The sequence below is a fragment of the Sceloporus occidentalis genome, unplaced genomic scaffold (assembly GCF_023333645.1).
Source record: "Sceloporus occidentalis isolate IW3139 unplaced genomic scaffold, rSceOcc1.0.p SCAF_4, whole genome shotgun sequence".
In the NCBI taxonomy this organism is placed as follows: Eukaryota; Metazoa; Chordata; class Lepidosauria; order Squamata; family Phrynosomatidae; genus Sceloporus; species Sceloporus occidentalis.
The window spans coordinates 16019612-16046263 of record NW_028316984.1 but is presented as its reverse complement, the minus strand read 5'-3'; the positions used below and the strand labels follow the sequence as shown (position 1 = coordinate 16046263).

At 40.1% G+C, this 26652-nt stretch overlaps 1 protein-coding gene across 5 annotated transcripts in view; it reads right to left on the bottom strand.

Moving 5' to 3' along the window:
* The window catches only part of PAK5 (p21 (RAC1) activated kinase 5), a 145097-nt gene that overhangs the window by 14974 nt on the left and 103471 nt on the right, over positions 1-26652 (bottom strand). For all 5 annotated transcript variants that reach the window (XM_089519281.1, XM_089519283.1, XM_089519282.1 and 2 more), the window contains 3 exons: positions 19237-20019; positions 6134-6628; positions 2961-3094 (listed from right to left, as the gene is read on the bottom strand). In XM_089519281.1, coding sequence (XP_089375407.1) covers positions 2961-3094; positions 6134-6628; positions 19237-20019 — 1412 coding nt within the window. The remainder of the gene's footprint in view (positions 1-2960; positions 3095-6133; positions 6629-19236; positions 20020-26652) is intronic.

The following is a 26652-nucleotide window of genomic DNA, read 5'->3' as shown; positions in this document are numbered from 1 at the left end:
AGTTAAGTGCTGAAAGCTGGGGGAATATAGGCCCATACTCTGCATTTAGTTATACATGCATAACTAACTAATATCTCTTGGCCAACCCCCCCCCCTCCAAAAAAATACACCTTACTATACTGGGCAGCAGCTATGCCAAGAAACTGAGGTCTATTCTTTTGGCTACCAAGGTGCAGGAGGACAATGTTTCCACTCCTCCCACCAGTGTGTGAGGCTGCAACAAGTACAGTTGGCACTCTGTATCCACAGATTCTTCATCCATGGATTCAAGCATCCATGGCTTGAAAACCTTCAGAAATATATCAGTTCCCAAAAATAAACTTTTATTTTGCTATTTTCTATAAGGGATACCATTTTACTATGCCACTGTATTTAATGGGACTAGAGCATTCCTGGATTATTGTACCGATAGGGGTTCCTGGAACCAAACTCCAGTGGACACAAAGGGACCACTGCAATTGCAAGGGATGCAATTCTAATTGTTGCAGCCTTGCTTGCTGGTGGGTGAGAGTAGTGGAAACATCATCCTTCTGCACTTTGATTGGCAACAGAACAGAGTGGCTGTTACCCAGTAAAGTAGATTGGGAAGGTATTTACAACTGCGGCAACAGCACCATGATTGTGACTATGTAGTGTTAATGGATACAGAGCAGTTAGGAATCTGTAACATTAGGGAGTTTATCGCAGTGGCCCTGAAACAGGCCCAGTGCATTCTAAAACGTGGACGCATGCAGGCGCGCACGGAATGGGATGGGGCTAAGACCCCCATTTTACCGCATGCTAGAATGCTGCTTTTGCCGCCGGGCGTTCCAATTGTGTCCCCATTCCATTCCAGAGGGTGCCATTTCTGAGAATGCTTTAGAACAAGTCTCAAAAATGGTGCCCTCTGGAATGGAATGGGGACGCAATTGGAACGCCAGGTGCCAAAGGCAGCATTCCAGCATGTGGTAAAATGGGGTTCTTAGCCCCTTCCCGTTCCATGCACGCCTGTGCGTGTGCACATTTTAGAATGCGCTGGGCCCGTTTCAGGGCCAGTGCGATAAACTTCACGGTTACAAGTCCTTAACTGCAACACAGAATGCCAGCCACAGTCTTTGGTCTAAATCCTCTCCTTGTCCCAACCAGAACAGACTCATTGCATCAGTTAGATTTATGCCTTTACCATCTTTGATGTGGCTTTACAGTGAATTCATTTAAATCTGTGTTTTTAGTTTTCTGATTCATATTTCTGGAAAAAAATGTAGACTAGTTGAATCAAGGATAGGAACATGTGGCCCTCCAGATGTTGTTGGGCTACAGTTCCCATCATCTTGTGTAGGCCAGGACTACTAAGGTATGATGTGAGTAGTTGTCCAACAATATCTTGTGCGTTTGACAGAAGGCTAAGGATTAAGCTTTAAATTTTCATCGGTCCATTTTAAGGTATTCATTTATAATATATTTAGCTTCACATTTTAAACAAGAACATATTTAAAGGATGTTCAATACAACTATGTTTTCCTAGTTAAAACTGTAAATATTTCAGGGTATATCTGTGTAAGGTGAAAACCAGTCAGCCAAACCAACTATTCTGTTGGCTACCAAGGTGCAGGCGGGCAATGTTTCCACCCCTCCTGCCAGTTTGTGAGGCTGCAACAAGTAATCAGCACTCTGTATTCAAATCAGGCAGCCAAAAAACCTAGGTTTCTTGTATGGAGGCTTCCACATGAGGGAAGGCATGCCTGAGCACTAGCTAAGAGTACAATAATTGAGTCTAAAGCAGAAAGAGAATCAAGTGGTCCTCTAGATGGTGTTGCACTGCAACTCCCAACTTTCCTCACAATTATGCTATGTTGCTCTTAGCAAATGGGAATTCATAGTCCAATGACATCTGGGGAACCACATGATCCCCCACTAGTGGTTTAGTCAAGGGAACAACAAATTTGCTGTCTCTATCTTTGTTGCCTTTTTGGTGCCTATTAGCTTATACAAGCACAGTTGCTTCTATTTCTCTACTTGCAACACTTACAGTCATTGGAAGTCAAAGGTACTAACTAGGACTTCCATTGCTGTTCTACTGTGCAGCCAAAGAGAAAATGGTTTTGCAAGATGATTCACATGACAGTGGTGGGTTATCACACACAGCATTAGCTGCACTTACTGTGAATGAGAATGTATGTCCTCTGAGAGTACTGTAGTGTTGAAGCTTGCATTTAAGCCATATAGTTTGGCAGAGCTCAGGAATAGTTACTTTTTGGTCTGCAACACCCAGAATCCTTCAACCAGCAAGGTTGTAGTCCAAAAACCACTTTCCCCAAGCATTTTAGTTTGTAACTACAGGATGTTAGCTTGTGCATACAGTGAAAACAGTGTGTGTGTGTGTGTGTGTGTGTGTGTGTGTGTGTGTGTCTGTGTGTGTGTGGTTTTTTTTATCCTAATGGAAAGTAAAGTGGACCTAAGAAAGACTCAAAATAATTGTCTGTATGAGCAGCAGAACATACCCACTTTGGGACTGCTACCTGGCAGATTAATAGGCATCCTTACTTCACTATTTCCTAGACACTGGCACTGGTACATTCAAACTAAGTTTAGTAAATTCATGGGTTGCCATAGAAACAGTGGAGGGAATTACCAGGAATTATCAACAAAGGATGTACCAATAGTCACACTCACTCCTCCACCTGTTCTTCTTTTGTTACTGCTCATAATAGAATGACATTATAATTAATGCTTTTTCTTTTCCTTCCCACCAGTTCATCACCTTTGCCTTAATCCAGAGTTGTGCACATGCTTGGATGCATCCCTGGCACTCCCTCTACAGGGGTTCAGTCCATTCCCACAAAAGAGATAAAATCTGTTCCAGCTACCCCAGCTAGAATGAATTTGGGAACCCTGGCTGCCATGGAAATCTGTAAATGATCAGATTACTAGAAGGAATCATTTCTCTGCAAAGGTGTCCACTGTTCACTAACCAAGCTTACCTTGTATGAGTCACAATATCTGTCAATGCACCACCTTCCAGAAACTCCATCACAACCCACAACTCATCCCCCACAAGATAACTGTTGTACATGTCGACCACATTTTCATGATGGTAGTCTCTCATTATTACAACCTGTGAGAAGAACAAAGACCATAGATGAAACAAAAGGTTACAGAGTCCTTTTTTTGTGTCAGTATGTGCCAAATTATACAGATATTTCAACCGACTTCAACCTGCCCCCCCCCCCACACACACACCTGGCTTGTGTTCTGGTGTGAATTATTGATATCTTAGGCATGGTACAGAGCGCCAAAAAGAGATGCCAGGGAGGCGCCTCTCCTTGTTCTGCAGCAGCGCCATAGCAACCAAACTGTGCGGCACACTTGCACCATGCCAAAGCGCCAACAACAGCACAATGATGTGCCAGTGGCACAGCGCTGTTTGGATGCTGCGCTGCTGGTACGTCATCGCTGCACGCACCATCCAGATAGTGCCACACAGCTGTGGTGCGCCCATGACATGCTAAGGTTGAGGGGTGTGTGCACGTCCCGCCCCTGAGCAACCCTAGCACGTCATGGGCATGCCACAAAGGGCCCGTCTGGACCGGGCCATAATAAGCCTCAATTGAAAGAAAGTGCATGTTAGATCCCTGGGTGAAAACAGTGTAAGTGTGGTCAAAGAAGACCCATACCAGAAATTAAGCTGGACATCTCTCCACTCAATTTAAGAAGTGCACTGGGGCTAGGGCAGAACAAGGAGATCCTGTACCTACAACAAACTGGAAGAACTGGAATTTGAGACAGATGTATTACAAATGCTAAGAACACTGCTGCAATTTTTTTTCTACAATGGTTAGAGATATAGTGCAGGGATGGGGAGATATAGTGCAGGGAAAGTGAGACCAAGGATAGCCCTAGTATTAGACAAAGTGTGTTAATTCCTTCAAACAGTAGATTGTGTGTGTGTGTGTGGGGGGGGGGGTTACCAGGTGCAGCCTCCTAGCTGTTTCTTCTGGACATGACAGCTATGCCCCTCAACCACATCCTGGCCCCCAACATTGTCCTGTTGCCTTCTGGTGTGTTGGGGGACATTATGCCAGTATTAGTGTTGGCTTATGACTGAACTGCTAATCCATCTGGTATCAGTACATGGAATGGTGAAAGGAAAGCACCTCAGGCCAGGGATGGTAAGATTATTTTTAATTCTTTAGTGTTTTTTTTTTAGCTGACAAAGGGTTTCCTGCCACCTGGGAAACCCAGTAGGGAGAAAAACCACAGAGATAAGAATTTAATTTAGTTTTCACCCAGTAAAATCCCACCATTGGAATTTCTGAGGTAGTGGGACTGTGTATTCCTGTGAATCAAGAGATATGCGGATGGAAGCAGTGCTGTTTGTAGGGTCTCCCATGTCAGACAGGCTTTTGTTAAGGGGCCAGACACAATATGCCAAACAGCTACTGTGCAAAAACAGAAGTGGGGTGACACTGGCAGAAGATCTCTCAGAAATGGCAGTGGCAACACAGTAAGCTCTTATTAGTACTGCCTAGAAAGCACAAGAAACCTCATTTCAAATGCTGTCTGTGAAACCCTTATGATGAGACAATCCAAAATCAAACAAGAGACAGTGCCTGAACATAAAACTCACAGGTTTGATGGCACCCAATGAGTTACTGGGGTATGGCAAAAGACAGGTATGAGAAGTGCTAGGCTAAGGACTCAACTGAAGTTGAAATGATGTTCAGTGATTGATGTACTCAGAAAAATCAGGGGAAGCTAGACACAGTTAAATAAGAAACTGAATGCATAAACATTGCGATATTTGGGTCAGTGATCTAAAGTAAACAAGAATAGGACATTTTCAGTCAGATAATTACACAATGTTTTACTCAGGAAATGAAAAGCTAAAAGAAAGATTGAGGTGGCATTAATAGTGAGGAGAGATGTAGCAAAAGCAATCAAAGGATATAATGAAAATTCTGACAAAATCGTATCAATAAGACTTCAGGGAAAATCCATTAATATAACCATCCTGTAAGTTTATCATCCAACTACAGAAGAAGAAGAAGAAGAAGAAGAAGAAGAAGAAGAAGAAGAAGAAGAAGAAGAAGATAATAATGATAATAATAATAATAATAATAATAATAATAATAATAGGAAGATTCTATGCTGGAATCCTGGAGAAAACTGATCACACACCAAAACAGAACTTGTTAACCAGAGGCAAATGAAATGAAATAGTAAGAAACAGAGTAGAATCAGACTAGGAAAATTTGGCCTGAGATCAAAAAATGAATGAGAAAAATGACTGACTGAATTTTGGAAGGCCAACTCTTTGTTCATAGCACACCTATTCTTTGAGAAGCCAAAAAATAGCTGTATGCATGGACATCATCTGATTGCCAACATAAAAATAAAATAGATTACATAACTGGAAGCAGAAGATGGAGAAGCTACATTTTCTCTGCAATCTGCAGGAACAGGTTGTGGCACACAACATGAACTATTAATATGAAAAATTATAATAAAGCTAAAGCGGAACAGTAACCCAACCACCATGCAAAAATACAACCCGAAGAACATCCTGGTAGAATTTAAAGATAATGTAAAAAATAGATTTGCACTATTAAGCCTACTTGACTGGGTACTAGAAGAGCCTTAGACTGAAGCCAGGGACATTGTCATGGAGGAATGCAGAAAGACATCTGTATGAAAGGCTGTCTTCCGTCAAAGAGAAATAAAGCCTCCATGGATGAAGATGAATTGTCAAGACATTAACCACATGCTAGAGGCAAGTCAGACTGCCAGCAGGAGGGATCCTGCCCACTTATTTTAAGAGCATCCTCACTGAACTCATAGGGTGACCTTGGGCCAATTGCTCTCATCTTGTCCTACTTCACAGAGCTTTTGTGAAAATAAAACCAAGAGGCAAAGAGACATGTATGCTGTCTTGACCTCCTTGGCAGGCTATAAATTCAACACACAATCTAACCACTTTAGTCACAGGCATCTGATAGTCTGGAACATGGAATCTGAATTGAAGCCATGCAAACCAATTTTTAAAATTCTCCTTAAATTACACAATCCAGTGACATACTTAACTCTAGTTAGAGTTAGTGGGATGGAAACACACACACAAATATACCCCATGTGACTGGTCCCGAGTGGCTCTTACCTCATTGAAGAGCAATTCCCGCCTCTGCTGCTTCCTGAGGTCCATTTTCTTGACGGCAACTTGCTTCCCCGTGTGCTTCTCTGTGGCAATGCAAACAATGCCAGTGGAGCCTTCCCCAATTTTGATGAAGTTGTCCAAGTACTCCCGGGGATCTCCAGGGCTCACCACAAGTTGCAGGGCTGCCCGGAATTGCTCATGAGACACCCGGGAGGGCTGCTGGTCTGAGGAGGATCCCCAGCTTGGTGGAGGATAAGCGCCTGAGGTGATGCTTGGGGAGCTGGGATAAGAAGCGGTGGAAATGTAATGAGAACTGGGCGACAGAGAAGGCTGGTGGTGGTAGTGAGAGAATTTGTGATAGACGGCTGGGTACTGGTAGCTGCCACCTGAATAGCTGGCTTTGTTCTGGCTCTGAGGTAGCTTTGTTGGCCCTCGAGGGTAAGTGTCTGATCCAGACAGTGGTGGACTTACTACCATCTGTGCTCGGTCATAATCCAACTGTGGAGGAAGGTAAGTCAACAAGTAAGCTTGGTTTCACAGACATGACATACTCCCCTGGCAAATAATGAAGGGGAGAGTTGTATGTTTGCTCTTCTAGTATCCCTCTCACAGGGATGGGGAATGTGCAGTTCTCCAGATGTTGTTGGGCTGAAACTTCAGCTTGCCAAGCAAGCATAGCCAATGGAGAGGGATGATAGGAAACTGCAGTCCAACAGGATCTAGAGGGCTGCAGTGTTTTCCACCCGCACCCTAATATATATATATATATATATATATATATATATATATATATATATTTGTGAATCTCATACTGGCTAGCTGACAGAATTTGTTTCAGTAGGCAAAAACACATCTCCATTAACAGAAGAAATGTTTCAGTAATTTCTCTCAAACAGGGCTAATATCCTAGCTTGGGAGTTAGGCGAGATAGTCACGACGACCACTTGCAAACACAAACACCAAGAATAACTTCCCAAAACAGTGCTTCAGAACTTCTTATTCATTTATTCCATTTATATCCTATCTTTCATTCAAGGTTCTCTTCCTCCTCAATTTTATCACAACAATCCTGTGAGGTAGTTTAAACTGGTAAAGGTGGATTGGCTCAAATTCATCCAGCCAGCTTCATAGCTGAGTGAATATTTGAATCTGGATCTCTCCACTTCTAGTACAACACTTTAATCACAGCCATACTCTGGCCCTCATTCTCTGGTTGCACAAATGGAGAGTGTCCAAGCAACTACTTATTTGGAAAAAGTTGGGGTGGGTGGTTCATGAAATGGAAGCAGAGCAAATGCTTTGCATGCATGAGAACCTAGATTCAGATCCTGGCATATCCAGTTAGAAGGATCATGGGGGCCAAGTCTTGCCTGATTTATTGGAGGGACACGGAGAGCCAGCTCTTAATGATCAAATAAAGTTTTATTCTTTAGTTCACTGCAGTTGTCTTAGTTTTCCAAGATGAGTGATTCCCTCACTGCATGAACTCAGGTGGTGTCTGCACTGGCTAGAATACTCCAGATGTTTTTGTTGTTGTGGTCCTTCAAGTCATTTCTGACTTATGGCGACTCTAAGGGGAACCTATCAATGAGTTTTTCGGCCAAGAAGGGAATTGAACTGTGGTCTCCAGAGTTGTGGTCCAACACTCAAACCACTATACTATGCTAGCTCTGTAATATATGATCTCAGCCATAGAAAAAAAAGTGTTTGTACATATGAAATTTTCATAAATGCCCAAATATGAAAAATCATTATAAAATACACAAAAAGTCTTGGAATGACATCAAGAGGGAAGAAGACTTTTGATTTTTTTTCTATTTTTGGGCAAGAATGTAATAAGTGAGGATTTGCTATCCCTGGCATGGAAACAGGATTGTTGTATTATATCTACTGAGATGCCAGGGTTGCTGAAGCAACATTATTTCTAGCCAATGAAATCACATCTTTGTAACACAGAAGTGGACAACTTACAATGCTTCCAGTGTTGGATTGCAACTCCCACTGTCCTGATTCTGCTGGCTAGGGCTTATGGGAGCCATCATGCTTTGGAGCAGTGGTTCCCAACCTGTGGGTTGAGACCCCTTTGGGGGTCGAATGACCCTTTCATGGGGGTCGCCTAAGGCCATTGGAAAACACCTATTTAATTAGAGTTATGAAGTAGCAATGAAAATAGTTTCATGGGTTTGAGTCACCACAATATGAGGAACTGTATTAAAGGGTTGCAGCATTAGGAAGGTTGGGAATCACTGCTTTGGAGGGTAGCACTGCCTCTACCTTTGGAAGGTAGCACTGCCTCTCCTTGTAACACAATGGTTCAGCAATGTGTGTTGTCTGACAGGCACAGTTTTCTGGACTTTTAAGTTTCCTTGGCAAGACAGCAGGACATTCCTTACTCTCATCAAAAAAGTAGAATTTTACATTTACAACCAACCTTTACAATAAGAAGCTCTTGCTGGAATAGCTTCCAAAATTGCAAGGTAATCTTATTTTTTTGTAAGCAAAAACTGGATTAGATTACAATGATGGTTTGCTGGCATTATAATATTGTTAAAGCAGCCACCTCCAATACTATGCCACTCAGAGGTTTTGAGTGATAATTCCCTTCATATTCCTGCATCTGCTCAGCTGGTTGGGGCTGATGGGCTTGTTAATCCATAGCTATTGAAAGGCATCAGGTTGGGGGAAGTCTGTGGCAAACAAATGTAACTTGTTAGTGCCAACAGACTGAGTGTAAAAACATATCTAGGGGTTTAATGTAGTTTAAATGTTATTGTCCTCTATCCCTACATGGCCAAGAGGAAAGTGATCTCTATCTACACCGCAATCCATCCAGAACATTTTGGACTTTGTTTTACTGAGTGCAGAAAGGATGGGAAGATGTACATTACTGCAATTCACTGATCTGGGCATTCTTAAGAAACAGTCTTTGACCATTTCCATTTTATCACATACCAGCATCTAAGGTTTATTATTTATTCATTAACACTGTTTATTTATTAACATTATAGCATTTATTAACATAGGTTGCTATCTTACACATGTTGCTATCCTACACCTGGGAAAAAACCTGATAGAATCTATTGGGTCTTCCGTCTTGGACCGACATACATAGGGCTGCATAGCGAAAGGTTTAATAGCAGGATGTAAAATTTGACATCTGATTAACCTTTGGGACTTCACAACACACAGACTTAAACATAAATGTGCTGGGCCTTAGATCTCTACTGAAGGCCTTAACACTGTGTACAGATTATTTCTTTTACCAACACAGGACGAAAAATACTTAAAATGAGATTCCCTTCAAGTTTTAAGCAATCAGTTCTTCTGCCTGTGCTGGTGAACAAAGGTAATAGCTGTTATTGTAGACTCATTTATATAGTGCCTTTATAGTATAATGTCTATACTGTCTGCTATAATAACTCTGATAGCAGTCTGAAACTTTCTGAGCACCCAAATATTGGGACCCTTTATCCTATACAGTTATAGTACTATGATTTCACTTTATCTGCCATTGCAAAAAAACCTGTAAAATCCTGCATTTTGTAGTTTGGGGAGGCACAAAATTCACAAAGAATTCTGCAACCCAATCAGAAGCTGAATTTATTTTCCTTTTCCAATCAGCAGGTAGTGCTTTTAACTGATATTATTTCATATATTTTAGGCTTTTAAACTGAAACTTCAGATATAGGATAAAAGATAAATATAAATATTTTAATAACTAACCAACTAATCAAGCACCACTTAAGTCGACATTGCAAACATTTTTGTGCAGTTCTGGAATAATCAATGTTTGGGGGAGAGGGAGGGGGGTTCCTGTTTTGAGTTCATTTTGCCTAGAAATTGGTGTGAACAAATTTTTAAGGGTTGTAGGTGCTACTAGTCAAATATTTGTTCCATTCAAATGATAAGTGAAATTATCGCCATCAGCTGGGAGAAAACCACATGAATTTTTTTTAGTTATAATAATAAATAAAGTAAGTTTGGGGAGACCAGAAGTGGAGTTTGGTGTGGAAAGACAATGAGTACCATTGGTTCTGGGTTTTTTGGCCTCTGAAGCCATTAATTTTTTATTCATAAGTGTGGCATAGTGGTTTGAGTGTTGGACTATGGATTATTTCACACAAGGGACAAGCATCATTACAATGCAATCGGGGAGAAGATTATCACCCCCCCCGCCACACACACACGCTTCTCTCATTCATGTCCCGTGTTTAAACTGTAATGGATGCATCATTGGGTAATAACGGATTGGGGTGATAATCTTTCCCCTGATTGTGCTATTACCATGTTTTAATCACCTTTTATTAACGGTTGCCTCCTCCGTGTGAAAGAGCCCCATGACTGGAGATCAGGCTTTGATTCAAAACTTTATACAAGATATCTAAGTGCTGGTAACCCACTGACATTGGAGCCATCATGTCTGGATCAAAAAAATAAGCAAGTAATTTTTTCTCCATCTACCTTTACATTTTTACAAAGGGGTGTGTGTGTGTGTGTGTGTGTGTGTGTGTGTGTGTGCAGATTTATTTCTATACTCACCAGTAGGATTTCAGCCTCCAGTTTTAGAAAAGGTTTTATTTTAGAAAAAAAAGAGTACTAGGCCTTTCCCCTAGATTACAATTAAATTAAATTAAATATAATTAAATAATGAACTGCAGTGTCACAAATGGATTTTCCAGATTCACCTAAAATTATAATCAGTCTTGGAGGAAATTATATCAATGTTAATCCCAGAGAGAAAGCTTAAACAATGAAGTTTTATATGAGCCGAGCACTTAGAATTCAGACTGGAGCATACCATGTACCTGTTTCCTTTTTTTTAAAAAAAACTTGCCAGCTGTTTATCTATTAATTCTTGATATTCTCAAAATATTCTGCTGGGCCTACATGGCACACGATTTAAAAAAATAAACCAATACTGCAAGCCATTTTCCGAGAAAGGAATAATTTTCATATTTGTTCATAGCAAAAGAGCTTGAGGTACGTGGGTAACATCTCCCAGGTGGGTGGGGGCTTAGACACTAGGCTCACGATGTAGCACAATTACAACTAATTATAGCAGTGAATTTATTTAATCAATCAATTTCAGTGGTGGAGCACAGGGGTGGACAGACCATACAGCTTGACATAGCTCTCAGTTGCTAGTTTCGTCTCTGGCTGTGAGCCAGAAGTTCCCTGATCCATGTTAGTTAAATGCACATTAATCTGAATTTGGCAGTGTAATCAAGGACCCAACTGAACTGTGAAATTGAATTCTGCAGTGGAACATCATTTGACCATTTTATGCTAAGACTGAGTGGGGGAGAACAAGAGAAAGTCTGCTGCAGCATCAATTTGTCACTGTAGGCAGCTGCACGGGGAGGGAGTGTTTGTGACTGAGGTCTGCTCACTGGAGGAAGATGGATTCAAAGTAGAAAATCAGACCAGTGTTCAGCAACCTCCCGCATCTGGCGCACTCCCCATCTATTCATCTCTGAAATCTCAGCTGGGAAGAAAATTTCTCTGGTTCTCAGAAGGCATTTCTGAAGTGTAGAACTGTCGAATTCTCTCTCTTTCTTGCTCTGAACACTTTTAATAGCTCCATCAAACTGCTGACAACTCACCAGTAGCATCTTAGAACAGCAGGATTTCTTATATGCATGAGTTCAATTACAAACAAGAAAATTTGTCTACGAAATAGCTCATCTTGCCAGGAAAAGCCCACTGTTTCTAATCAGAAACAAAGAATGAGGGAGGGAGAGAGCTGGAGGGCAAGTTCTCCAGGGATTTTACCCACACAGTAATGACCATGGAAGGCTGATGGTTAATGGAAATTAAGAGCACAGATTACTAATCCTCTGACTCTTCTTGTGTCTTCAAACGTCTAACCTTCAGGTCTAATTATAAGGGCAATTACAGAACATAAAGAGACCCTTCAGGGATTTGATCTAGGCTTCATTTCAACCTTCTCAAATAGTCTGTGTGCTATATACCACAAATCTCATCATTCCTGATCATTGGCTGTGTTGGCTGAGTTTGTAGCCTCAAACTGCTGGATGGCACAAGGCTGAAGAGATTTAGTCTTCTTCATCCCACCACCCATGGCTAACACACTGATCAGTATTTCAGAAAACTTTAGCAAAACCTTAGATTGATGCTGCAGTAACAGCATCCATCATTTGCCATGTCTGGAAGAGATAGCTTTCTGTTTCCCAGTCCTTCTGTCTTTTGATCAAAGGAAGGCCTACTTTCTGTTTTCTGATGTGCAGGAAATATCACTTCTACACTTTCTGAGTTCTGTCTGAAACCATGACAATGGAGGGTTTGGAATCAAAAAATGAAGGAAACCAAAATCCTGAATTGCAGTCCAAAGTTGTAACTAACCCTGTATTGAATATGTGCCTCTGGCAGGTCCTAGTAGACCATGACTACGATGTCATATTATTTATTTACATATTTATATCCCATAAGGCCAGGGACATCACTGTGGGTGTATAGAACAAGCCAGGTGACACCTTGGAGCATGTGCCTGTCTTCTGGTGTAAAATGTACTGTGCATCACTCTGCGGATAAACCGGGACTCCTGGAGACTGAAGGTCCAGGGAAGAATCTGATTCACTTGTCCAGAGGTGGCAAGCATACCAGCTAGGATACTATCAGCATGCCAGGTTAACTCCTGGAGGCCTCTCCCATTGTTGAATAGTGCCTGGATCCCTTTGGGATTTGCAAACAAGGTAGGTAGACCAGAACAACCCAGGACATGGACATCCTTTCAGGTGCCCTGGTCCACCACCATCAGTGGCAAGCAGACTGCAGCCTTCCTCTTTCATAGTGACCCAATTTACTTCTGAGGGATCAATGGCCTCATGGCTCCAAGCCTGGGAGTAACAGCATGAGTTATCACACTAGGGTGACACCAACCCTAGTGATGCCACTGCATAAGGTTGCATGACTTCTAGAAGTTTTAATACTTGCATAAAATGTGTAACCTGTTATAAAGATGTTTTTATATACTGGTATCTCACCTGCCCAGAGCTTGGGGGTATTATTTTGACTACAACTCCCAGACATTCCCAGCCAGAGTATCTGATGGCCATGTTGGATAGAATATTCTGGGAGTCATAGTCTAAAAAAGGTAATGCTTAGTACTGATGCTGCTTTCCATAATGGGTCTCTCAAGGGGTCTTGCATTGAGGCAAGAATAGAAAGAAATGTTGTGGAACTTGAGAGAAGTGGCATTTTCATACCTCCTGAGGTCTGTTTTAGGAAAAGTGCACCTCACCTTGAGAATTCACACATTTGTAATTCTTACTGGCAAAACAATGTGTTGTGTTAAAATGAGAACAACTAAAATGCACATAACTGAAAGAGTGTTGGAGAAACACATTTTAGTTTTATAAATTAAATAAATTGTCAAAATAGATGTGCAGCTTATGAAAAACAAGTTAGGAATTGTGCGAGTTTTAGTGCAGGAAAAAATAGAGGCTTACAGACTGATACAAGACTTTCACATTCCTACTCCCAGATGGTCTCCCATCCAAAAAGTGGCCTGCTCGGCTTTCATTCCATCCTGTGAACTTGGGCTAGGCATGGACAATATTCCCCATGTTTTGCTAGACTGTAACTCCCAGTATCCCTCACCATTGGCCTTCTGACTAAGGCTGATGGGAACTGCAATTCCACAGCAGTTAGAAGTGTGTGTATTCCCATGTCCAGGTTTGAACATATTCTAGTAGGTTCATTCTTATTTTTTGCTGACTCCCCCCCCCCCCCATCACATGAAAGGTTATAGCAGTTATCTGCTCTCTTTCCTCTAGACCATAAGGATTACAATAGTACATGGCCCTGTTAAGCTTCCATTTTAATATATAGATTGAATATCCCTTATCCAGAATTCCAAAATCCAAAATACTCCAAAATCCAAAATCATCCACAAGGGTGGCTGAGACAGTTAAACTTTTGCTTTCTGATGGTCCAGTGAATACAAACTTTGTTTCATGGAGAAAATTATTTAAAAATATTGTGTATAATGACACCTCTGGTTATGTGCATAAGGTGTATATGAAACATGAATGAATAATTTAACCCAGTCAGCCAGGACTAGACTGGCAACAGTCAGTCAGAGGACCTTTTATTCAGCTGCCCTTAGATTGTGGAATGACCTTCTGGAAGAGATTTGATAGCTGAATAAACTGCCTAAGTTTAAAAGAGCATGAAAGACTACTCTCTTCTGGCAGGCTTATCCAGATGATTTTTAAATTGTGAATTTTAAATGATGAATTTTAAATGCAAGTTGTTTTAATATGTGTATATCTTATTTGTCCTTTTACATCGATGTGCCTTTTAACTGATGTGTTTTAACTGATGTTGTTTGTCTATTAATGTTGTTCCCTGCCTTGATCTATGAGGAGAGGCTTGTAAGAAATTAATAATAATGATAATAATAATAAGTAGTAGTAGTAGTAGTAGTAGTAGTATTTCATGTTCAGACTTAGGTCACATCTCCAAGATACCTAAATCTCTATCTCTATCTTGATATACTGTATGTGCAATTTAACAAAAACAACAAAGCAAACTGTCCAAATCCAAAATACTTTTGATCTCAAGCATTTCAGATAAAAGAGATTCAACCTTTAATGCTATAGGGCCTCTATATGAGAGAGGTCTTGGCAAATATAAAAGAAGGTACTGAGAAGCAGCTGAATTGTAATTCCCTTTCCTCTACGGAATTTGGGTTGCCTTGATAATTATATGGTTAACTTAGATGATGCAGGTTAATTACCTTCCCATGTCAGTGATTTGTAATTTTATTTAATGAATATCAGCACATGTGTGTATGTGTGTGTGTTTACATGATATACTACAATGACAGATTTAAGACAACAACACAAACAAAACAAGCTTTTGAAAAAATAAAAAATTCCTCATGCATATATTTTGCACACATATTATTTTCCAAATGCTTCATTCTCTGACATACATTACAAAAAACATTAAGAAAACCTGCATGCTAATAAGGCCCAAATATAGATATCCATAGCATTACAAAATCAGATAGACAGCATGCAGTGTTTATTGTTTCATTGTATGTTTCTTCCTTTGCTCTTTTTCTGTCTCTCCTCTCCCCCTCCCCGACATTTCGGTTAATTTAGAAATTTAGAGTTAATCTATATATATTAACACTTGCAAATGAAATCATTCTAAGACTGAAGAAGTATATCTGTGTAGATATGAAGTAGCAGGGGAGGGATTTGGATTCCCAGGACCAGGTCAACGGAGCAGATTACGTTCTGACAAGAAATCCATCAAAGGCACAGCAGTGAAACGGAACATGCTGCCACAGAGGCAGCTGTACTGCCGTATCTTAATGTAACTCCAATGCAGACATTCTGCCTTCAAAACAAAAGGAGGATTACAGTGCAGTCCTATGCATGCTTACTTGGGAGCAAGTCGTATTGAATTCAGTGGGACTTACTTTCAAGTATGCACCACTGCACTGCAAATTTGCTGCTAGGGAATGAATATCCCCAATGCCTTTTTAAAAAAGCCACCAATTCCCCCCCTCCCCCACCAATGATATTATTATTATTATTATTATTATTATTATTATTATTATTATTATTATTATCGGAAGGGTGGTAGGGTCTGGAATGTGACAATGACAGAATCAATAATCTAGTAGACTTCTGAAAGGAATTAGGTGAGAAAAGATTGTGGTACGGGAAAAGAAACAATTGTGGATCCAAATGCAAAGAAAGGGACTAATCCTGAAGTTCAGCCTACTTGTAAATGAAAACTTTCACCCCTGCAGAATAGAACCAATCCTGCCCCCCAAACAAACAAACAAACAAACAAGAAATAATAGACATCCCATTTCCTTCTAGAGCTGTTGTGTGCAGTGAAATATAACAAAAGGCTCTGTAACAGATTCACAGAGGTTTTCTTTAGTACGTGGAAATGAGGAATGGATAAATAGAGTGGGCATCCTGGACTGCAGTTTGGACTGTGATGAAACGGTTACGTAGCTGCACTGCTGAGCTTCATCCAAGGCTGAACTGAAATATGGAACAGGCTCAGATTGAACAAAAGATGGCACTATTTTGCACAAAGCATAATAAATTTAGGGGATTTGCTGCTGTGGGAAGCATAAATGGCTCTTGGCTCAGATGGTTTTAAAAGAGGATTAGAAAAAGTTATGGGGAAGAATTTGTCTAATGATATCAAGGGCTATTGACTGTGATAGCCAAAGAGAATTACTAACTCTCAAGGAGCAATTTATTTCTGAATATCAGATTTTGTGTGGTCACAGTGCGAAATAGCTTCTGCCTATAAACACTGACTGTGAGTTCTTAAAGGCATCTAGCTGGTCATCACTAAAAATATTTTTTTCTGAGCAGATAATTCTGCTTTCTGTGCAAAACGGTCATGTGCAAATTTTGCACAGAATAAATTCCAAATTGCAAAGATTCTTATCAGTCAAGATTATTCACACTAGGGTCTCTTAACACAGAAAAAACATGTTTTTCGACTATTTTTCTGAATATTTTAAAAATATTCTTTCTATCTCTAATTTCTACACTACTACACTACCCATTTGAACAAAATCCTGAAGAAAGGCTGCAATAACACTACTACTACTACTATCACCACTGTTGTTTCTGCTGTTGTTACTCTTATATCCAAACAGTTCATGGATGACAGAATACAAGGGAAAAGGCAGGTTTTCAACATGGACTTAAAGCTCATCAGAATTGAGGACTGATGCAGTACAAGTGAGAGATCATTGCACATGAAGGGTGTCACCATAGAACTGAAACAAACCTTAATTTAAAAATCAAGAGAAACAACAGAATATATTCTTAACTGAATGATAGGGAAAACATTTTTCCAGGGAAACCTCCACTTTTTAAATGCAGTGTACTGTTTTCATGGAAGTCTCATGAAGGCTTGGTTGCAGCAAGTTGATGAATCAGAAGCATTTAAACATTATGCCCAAATATGACAAGTAATTTTGAGAAGATTACATTTGTTATTATCTGTTCAAATCCTTCTCATGGAAGAAGGCTTTGAAGAAAGCCTTGCGAAAGCCATGGTCCCCCCGCCTGCCTAAAATTAAGCCAGTTAGTATCTACAGCATGGTGGGGAAGGGAGAGAATTCAAGCCCTTCACATATTTTTGAAACAACTTTTTCCCTTTACCATTAACCTTGTGGGGTGTGGCAAACAGAAATTGTATGCCCAAACATCTGGTGTGTCAATGATCACTCCTGACCTACAGGCTCAACAAGATGTTAAATTAAATATATCTATGCTGCCCAAACCAGTAGCCCATTCAAATCTCCTTCTGCAATTGACTGGACAGCATATCCTATGTCAGTGATGGTGAACCTTTTAGAGAGAGTGCCTAGACTCAAAGGCGTTCCTGCACCGAGTGTTACCTGATGCCAGGGGGTGGGACTTCTGGAGGGTAAACATGGGACTTCTGGGGAGGCAAGACTTCTGGGGCAGGGGGGGAGAACAGGAACAAGCGTGCACCTTTTCCCTCTTTCCTCCCACTCTCCTGGGCCTTCAGCTGCCTCTCCAGAGACATCTAAAGGCACGGCAGAGCAGGCGGAAGAAGAAGGACAGGTGTGCACCTGTTCCTATTCTTCCCCCACCCTCCTGTCTCTGCGTGCCCTCAGAAATGGTTTAGTGTGCCAGAGAGGGCACGCGTGGCATAGGTTCGCCACCACAGCCCTACGTCCTTACACTGAGGACAATGTGCATTTTCCTGCCTCTGTTCTATGTTGCTGGCTACTGCTGCTGTTGAATGGGATGACTAAATGTGACATAGACATAAATGCTACTGAAAATTAAGCATTTGGTGGCCATTTTTGATGGTACTATGCAATTTGTATAATATAGATATCTAATAATAATTAAACAGTTCTGGTGTTTGTTGGTACTGAAGACTACATTGAGCTATGTTCCTTCAACTGTTTCCAATTTCCTTCCTGTCAGGAAAAGAAATGATTGTGCAAATCCTTGTGCAAGACACTTAGATGGTAGAAAAGAACAGATGGCCGTGGAAACCTTTCTGCAACCTGGTTGAGGTTCAAGGATCATTAAGTAATGCGCATGTAGATTTAAATCCAAATTGCTTTCCATAGAAAACAATGAAGGTTGCATTCATTTTTTGCTGAACATCCTGGTTAATGGAGGATATAAGGCATTCATATATGAGCGTACATTATTTACAGCACATATTTGATTGGCACCTGAAAGCATGAGTATACAAGGCACTCTACAGACATCAAGAACCACAAATATGGACAGTTTCACATATCTCTAATGATGCCTACTGATCCTAAACTATCTTCAAATTGTATAGCTCTAGGCGGCTCCAGTACTATTCTGAAAAATCTTTTGTTATAATATACTTCAACAATATTTGGAAGTTAATATAAAGTTACAATTGTTTCGATATATGGTTCTAAAATGAGGCATCTTTTTGTTCATATTTAGATACGTATCCTTTGCTAGGAATGGATGTCACTCTCAATTTCAGTTTTGTTCGGTTTCTCACTTTTTCAACGATAAATTTGCTTCATTTGGGTTTTTTTTTCTATTTGATTGTGATTTTTAAAAGTCTGCATAAAAATTCCAGTGCATTGTCCTTGCATGTTTCTCCTTATATAAATATTTTTGTAATACATTTTTGCCTAACATTTCCATTTTCTACAAGCAATTTCTCCTAACAATGTGTTTATTTACATAATTTCCATGAACATGCATATATATGTGTGTGTGTGACTGTGTGAACACTTTCCCTTAATGCATGCATTTTCTAATACACTTTTAAATGGGGAGTTGTATTGAAAAATTTGGGAAATGCCAACTCCAGCATATTACTATGTTTTGGGCTGCAGACTCATTTGCGAAATGAAAATTCAGCAAATTTATTCAAATGCACATTTATCTTCCCCATAATTGCCTTGTGCATGAATGTGATATTAACAGAAGAAACAACATGTTTTAGACCTGACCTACTGGGAATAGACTAGAATGCATAGAACACATAGAATATGTGTTTAACTCCAAATACTGAAATGACCACAATGTTGAAAATGTCGACCTGCAAACATTTACCTTTGGAATGCCTGCTGCTGTTTCTGACAATCGAGGGTACGTATAGGAACTATATGAATGGCCTTGCTGATTGGACTTAAAAGCACTTGCTCCATAGGGCATGATGGGCTCTTGGAGACCAGAGCCCGACCTGGACCTCTGTCTCATGGCAGGTTGAGGGCTGGGCTGGTTTACATAGGATGACTTGGGTCTCTTGTCAAAATCGTCCTTGGTCCAGTCACTGTCACTGTACTCTAGTCTCTCTCTAGAACACTGACTGTGAATGGAAGTTCTAGAAGGAGTGTAATGAAAAGTATCTTTGTAATCCAGAGAAGAGCCACTTGCTCTCTGGTATTCCAGCTTCAAACCACCATAGTCATGCAGTTTACTTTTGGTTTCCATGTGAGCATGATAATCTGGCAAAAACCTAGAGGTATCAGCCTTCAGGGACTTAGCTTCTGAAAAATACATTTCGCTAGGTTTCATTTTCAGCATGTGCCCATTTTGTTTTGCAGCACAGCTGCCTTTGGAGTATCTGTCCAATTCTTCCCCATGAATGGTTTTGTCTCTGTATTTATCAGTGGGGAAATCCACGGCAGTGTCTGATTCGCTTGAATACTGAGAGTATGTGATGTAGCCATTTTCCTGCTGGTGGATTTCTATGTGATTTGAACGCCCAAGGTGTGGAGTGGGAGGGCTCTCCTTCCGAAGCGAGTTGGATCGTGTCACAGAGATATTGTCAAATTCTTCAAGCAAGCCATTGATTGAAGAGTCCTTGCAGGTTTTATTTCCTCTAACGATGGTCTGGGAACAGAAAATAGCTTTTGATTAAAGACTGTCTTGGATATAATGGCACAGCGATAAAACTCCCAAGCAGAACAATTTCAACAACACTGTAAGGAACAGTCTGACCATCCGCCACATCCTTCTATCAAATATACCATTTTCAGACAAAAATGTCATTTCCTCCTCAAAATCTATTATTGCATAGTCTTCTAAACTCTATACACAGTTATAGACTATTATAACAAATCGCCATTTGATGTTAGTCTGAACCACTGCCAGGCAGAGCTAACAACTAGTTTGCTGGCATGGGAGTGAATGAAAAGAAATCACTCACCAGTTTGGATTCATTTCCACATCATTATGGAAAGCAGTTGCATAGGAAATGATCGGCTACTTATTACTGTGCACTTTATTCTTCTGTTAAAAACTTTACTGAAGGTAATACTACTGAGGCAGCAGGAGGAAGAGGGAGGGAGGGTAAAAGGGATGGAGGAAATATACTTTGATATTCTGCTTTGACTGGATCTCCTGGTACTCCAAGCTGAACTAAAATGATTTTTTACCTTCTCAGAAAGCTAGAATGTAGGAAGCTTGGAGTAAACAAGAGTGGTTCCCAACCTCTAGTATCTTGTGTACTGCTAATCACACCATCAAAGAATCAGAATCCCATCATAACAGAAAGCCATTTTCAAGGAGGAAGGCATTCATATTTTTCTATTAGTATATTTGCCATTTATGATAAGTGTTAAGTCATAAAAAATGGCAGTAGTATTATTGAAAGAGAACTTCCATACAGCTTATTTAGTTGTTGAAAATTGTAACAATACATACGTTTCATTGCTATGTTAACTGTAAGACACAAAGGTAACAGCATGTCAAACATTCAGGAGAACATATGAGCCCGAGTGAATTCTTAGTAACTGCTATGAAAATTCTGTGCCCCACATAAACTAATGTTTCCTACCACTGGTATACTTGCAGAGAACCAATATTCTAGAAGAGAATAAATGCTGTATAGGCAAATTAATATAGTGGCATGTGGAAGACTTCTAAAATGGAGCAATGATACTATGATGCTCTGGTTTCCAGAGCATCATCCTGCCACTTTTGACTTGGGGAGGGTATAGGGGTAGCCATATTTGTCTACTGCTGTATAGAACTGTAAAAGAGTCTTGTGGCATCTTAAAGAATAACAGGATTTAATGGATATAGGCTTTCATGAACTTGCATCTGATGAAGTGGCTTGCAGCCCATGAAATGAATATCAAACAACACCTTTTATGATGCAAGAAGTCTCTTAGTTGGTTTTGTTTTATTATTTCATTCAGCATATCATTTTATTCTTAAAAGGAACTTTATATGCTTTGGTAGAGTGCTTAGCTTTGAAAATAAAGTGGGGAGCCCTTGCCATACCAAATACTAATGGGCTCCAACACCTACCAGTGCCAACCAGCAGGACCAGTAGTCAGAGCCTAACTGGAGGTTCCCATCCTAGAGGATGTGAAGTCCCAAATAAGAAAACAGAAAAAATGGGAGAAAAGCAGATTTCCTCTCCCCTCCCCCAGCCTTTTTTAAAATAGAAAAACTAAAGAAAACCCCTTTAAAATGGATTTTGGAATATTTTCTTTTAGAATTATGAATACAGTGTTTATGATTAGGTGTTCATATATTTACTCCCCCCAAATTATTTCTAAAACCTATACAACAGGAAGATTTTAATGTAAGATAATGTCCACTATGTGATCATTGCAAGTGCTGGTTTTGATGTCTGTTTCTCATTCCATTTTATGGGAATGAGGTGACAAAATAATTTTCTCTGGATTAATAATGTTGATGATTTCTCTTGCTTTTATTGGTTTCCTTTTACCAGCTCCTAATAAAGTAGCAAACCCAAAGAGGTTTCTTACAGTTCAGGACTTTCTAGCTCCATTTGTAACTACCTGTTTGTGTGGTCTGTGTATTAAAGAGAATTCAGTTTCTAACTATTGCCTGACTAAACTGTATTTTTAACACAACAAGCATGATACCTTGATGCCAAACAAAACTGTGTAACTGTGTCATATTGTGTATGCAACACGTGTTTCTAAAGGAATAAAATGATTTTCAATCTGTAAAGGATATTAGTATCACATATTTCACATGCCCGCCCCCAAAGGGAAAACCCAGAAAAATATTTTCCCCATAGCATCATATTTTCTAGAAATTGTACATCTCCAGCCTCACTACGAGAAGCACCGGAGTTAGGCTGCATGCACACTGCAGAAATAAATCAGTTTGAGAAGACTTTAACTGTCAAGGCTCAATGCTATGGAATTCTTGGATATGCAGTTTATTGTGTCACCAGAGCTCTCGCTTTAGTTTAGAAATAAAGACATCAAGTTTGTAGTCTATTTGGATTGCACCCTGAAAGCACTCAAAATAAAGACAGTACTCCACAAAGCAAGGCATGTGCCATGGTATTATTTATGGATGAATGCAGGAGGTCTCACCACAGTTGTGCTGAACATAGTTTGTTCTTTTTATTTGGATTCCTTTCTTTTGTCCTCTGGCTAACATAAGCATCCACAACAGTTAAAGAGGGCACAAACCATCAAGTAAATAACCAGAGCCTTTAAGGATTTTTTATAAAAATAATTTTGCTGGATAAGACCAAAGTCTGATCTAATACAGTTTTCTGTTCCTGCTGCAGCTAACCAGGTGCTTTCCGGGATGCTCACAGTCTAAATGTTCATGTAACAACACCCCACACACTTGCATTTCCCAGAAACTGGTACTGACAGACATGCTGGCTCAGGGATTCTGGGAGATATAGTCCAAGGTAGTAACTTTTCCAAGCTCTTATCTCATGTTTTCATGCTGATTCCTCATGAAACACATGGACTTGTGCTTTTATGAGACTTCATTTGATGCTTATGCGGGTAGCAAAGTGAGAGCCTAAAACCTCTAGGGGCACCAGATCTGGCCTGATCTTGGAATCTACACAGGGGCAACTCTGGTTAGCACTTAGATGGGAGACTGCCAATGGGGGTGTATTTCAGAGGAAGGAACTGGCAAAATCATCTCTAAGTATTCTTTGCCTAAGAAAATGCTAAGAAAAAGGGGTCACCATAAACCAACGGGAGACTTGAAGGTGCATACATATACAAGGCAAATAGCAAGCAACTCCACCCTCTTCTTGGACTTTATTCTGATTTCAGTTGCCATTCTAAGATGATGGTGCTCTTTGTAGTCATTGATTCTGAAACAATAGTTCAAGCAGAAATGTTTGGAGTTGCCTCCTGTGGACTTTGAAGCCATGCAGTGACAGGCATGCTTTTCATTATGCACTTGTATTTCTTTGACAGCCTGTTTCTGTGTCATTCATATTTAATTATCACATCATAAAACAACATGATTGGCACTGCAAATGCTTTGCAATTTAATGTGAAATGGAAGAACCCAGAGGCATCCACTTCCCCTGTGCAAATGTGTGGTTCAGAGACAAATGCTGATTTAATATTCTCCCCATGTTCACACTTCAAAGCTGAGAGGATGCTTCTCCCTTCCCTCCCTCCTACCAGCTTTGCTCTATAGTTTGCCTGAGCTTGTGGATTCCTGATGTTTGCTTGAACAGAAAAGATCCTTTGTGACAGACATGCAGTTGCTCTGCAGACAAAATTCTCTCTCTGCCTCTGTCTCTATCTCTGTCTCTCTTTCTCTCTCTGACGCACTGCTCTTTTCACAAGTGCCAAGGACATAATTGTGTAAATTATAGAAGCTTGATACCACTTTAAGTGCCATGCCTCCATTCTATTGAATCCTGGGATTTGTAGATCATGGACATGTATTTAGAACTCTCCAATACATTTTCTTGAGCAGCTGGTAGATAATTCAAAAGACCTCCATCAAACCACAAAGGCCATGGGAAGCTCTGCTCCTCCAGCCTTTTTAATTTGGATAAGCAAGAGGAAGGATGGCTGAGTGAGAATTCACTTCTTAGGTGCCCCATGATGCTCAGTAGCATGACTTCTGTACCTGAGATACCTGCCAATTAGTTGAACATGCCAATTGGTTGGATCAAAATCATCTCTGGTAGTGAAACACTGGGATAGACAAAAATGTTGTGATTCACACCTGATCAGGATGCAACCCAAAATTCTTGTTCACTTCAGAAGGCAAATCAGACCTTGGCCAGCTGTCTTTTGGACTGTTCCTAGAATCTCTTTGCCACGTGGCTGAGGGATTCTGGGTGTTGTATTAAGACACCACATTCACCCATCTCATTTATCTTTTGACTACTCAAAGACATAGCAAAAACAAACCCAATCTTGCATAAACATTGTTGGGAGTATCATTCATCAAAATGCTAACTATGCATTTTGTGCAGATGAACTTCTCTGGTGCCTCTCCTATATCCACTACCGGTCACCTTCAGCTGATCTTTATAAGATGGTTTACAGAGTCAATACTTTTGTTTAATTAAAAAAAAACCCTCACATATCTCATTGTTTCTTAAAATGAAACAAGTTACTATTGCTCTACTTTAGAAGGAAAATGCTAACAGGAAAATAGTAGGCAACATTATTGCCAATCTGTATAGTCATAATTTAAGATAAGAAAATATAATTTTAACAGGTTTGCTCAGCTGGAGAGTTGTTGAACACAGAAAGTTTTTTGATCTATAATTAAAAAAAACAGCCAGAAAGTTTTTTGATCTATAATATTAATAAAAACAGCCAGAACTACAGTCTAAAACAACAATTTTTCTTGATGGGGTACATGTAGAAGATCTCAGTCTCAGTTTCTGGTATCCCCTTTGAAATAAATAAGGTTAAGTTTAACAAAAGAGAGCCAGAATGGTGTCATGGTTTGGGTGCTGGACTACATCTCTAGAGACCAGGGTTTGAATCCTCCCAGAATTCCTCAGAAAACATACTAGCTGGGAACTATGACGGTTTAGTTCAATAGAGTCAATGTCCAAGCACTAGTTACTATACTCAAGAGTAAATCACAAAACACAGGATACTGTGATTCTTGACTGTATTCTCTCTCTCATTCATACACCCACTCATCTCACAATAATTTATTATGTTATCCAATCAGCTTGTTTAAAGGAATGGGATTTCTGCCTTTTGTGTGTATTTCAGGTGCATAGGTGTTTTTTAATTGGTTCAGACCATGGTCACTGAATCCAGCGAGTTGGCTAGAGATACGGACATACCTGCAAAATCATTATATATGCTTTAAAAATAGGGTAGGAGATAAAGAACAGTTCTCTGGAAGGGATCTGTGTGTAACCTGAAAATTAAAACAGACACTCGCATAAAATTTCAGTTGCTACATGTTATCAGGTGTCAGGATCTGATAAGTGTTAACCTGCATACATTAATGCAAAACGGAGCACAGCTTGAGATAAATCAATATTACAGTGGGGAGTTATATGGCACACTTTTTTGTCATAGCAACTGTCGGACATCAGAATCAATGAAAACCAATCTCTTTGAGTTAAAGTCTGCTTCTCCCCAAGAGGAGATATCCTCTGCTTTCCACTGCTTTCTGAAGAGTTCCGGCATTTGTTCTGGCTAGCAGTGACAATAGCCATATTTCATGGTGTTATGTTCCTGGTCTGTCCTCTAGTGATAAGCTATAATGGATCTGTCTGTAAGAATAGCTGTCTTACCCTATTAGAAGGAGGGGATGAAAAACAGTTCTTCTTCTCTGGCTACTGTATTAAGGCCGACTATAATGAAGTACGTAATTAACCGTTTTGCCCCAGTAAGACCTTGCACTAAACAAATAATTCTATATTTTATGTTGTTGAAGATGTACTCCCTTTCTTCACTGAAAAAAGCAAAGGTGCTTTGTGTATTTAAGTACAATGTATTGATCATTAAAAAAGGACATGTGGATACACACATGTGCATGTGCACGTGCACACACATTTCTTTAAACAACTGGACACAAATTGTGTATCTGACCAGTTTTCTCAACAGAAATACCCCAGCCATCATAGACAGTGGTATGGCATGATGGATACTGCAGTCCAAAAACACCTAGAGAGTCACATTCTCCCCATACTCCAGCTTTACATACTTAGGGACAAGTTGGGAAGAAAGATAGCATATAAAGTCTGTTAACAGTTAAGGGTGTTTAACACCAGTGTGAAGCATCAAGTTCCACTAGTATACTTAGACCAGTGGTGACCGGTGGCTCCCATGTCAGTAGGGTAAAGAACTCACTACAGTTTTTATTCCAGGTTTTAAAGCGATTGATAATGCTGAATCCTATCTGCAAGACAGGAACTACCAGCAACCACTTACTGCACAGATGGAGACAACAGTGACAGCAAAAGGAGGGGATGAAAATTTTTCAGGCATTACAGAAGTCATTCTGGGAATGTTCTGGTGGCCATTTCCATCATGGGAAGGAGAATGAAGGCATTCCTATAAGGTTCTGCATTGCAGGTGTATGGGGAAGCAGTTTGTACAGCTGGATATTTGATACAGTGCAACTGCTGGTGTAATACAAAAGGTATGCGGGTGTGACATCTTAAGACAATACTGGTCTCTGTATAATGAACCAAAGCAGACTATGCATCTTGAGAAATAACAACTGAGGGGAAACTCCACACCTCTCCAGGCCCCACCAGAGCAATCCTTTTTGGAAGATGAA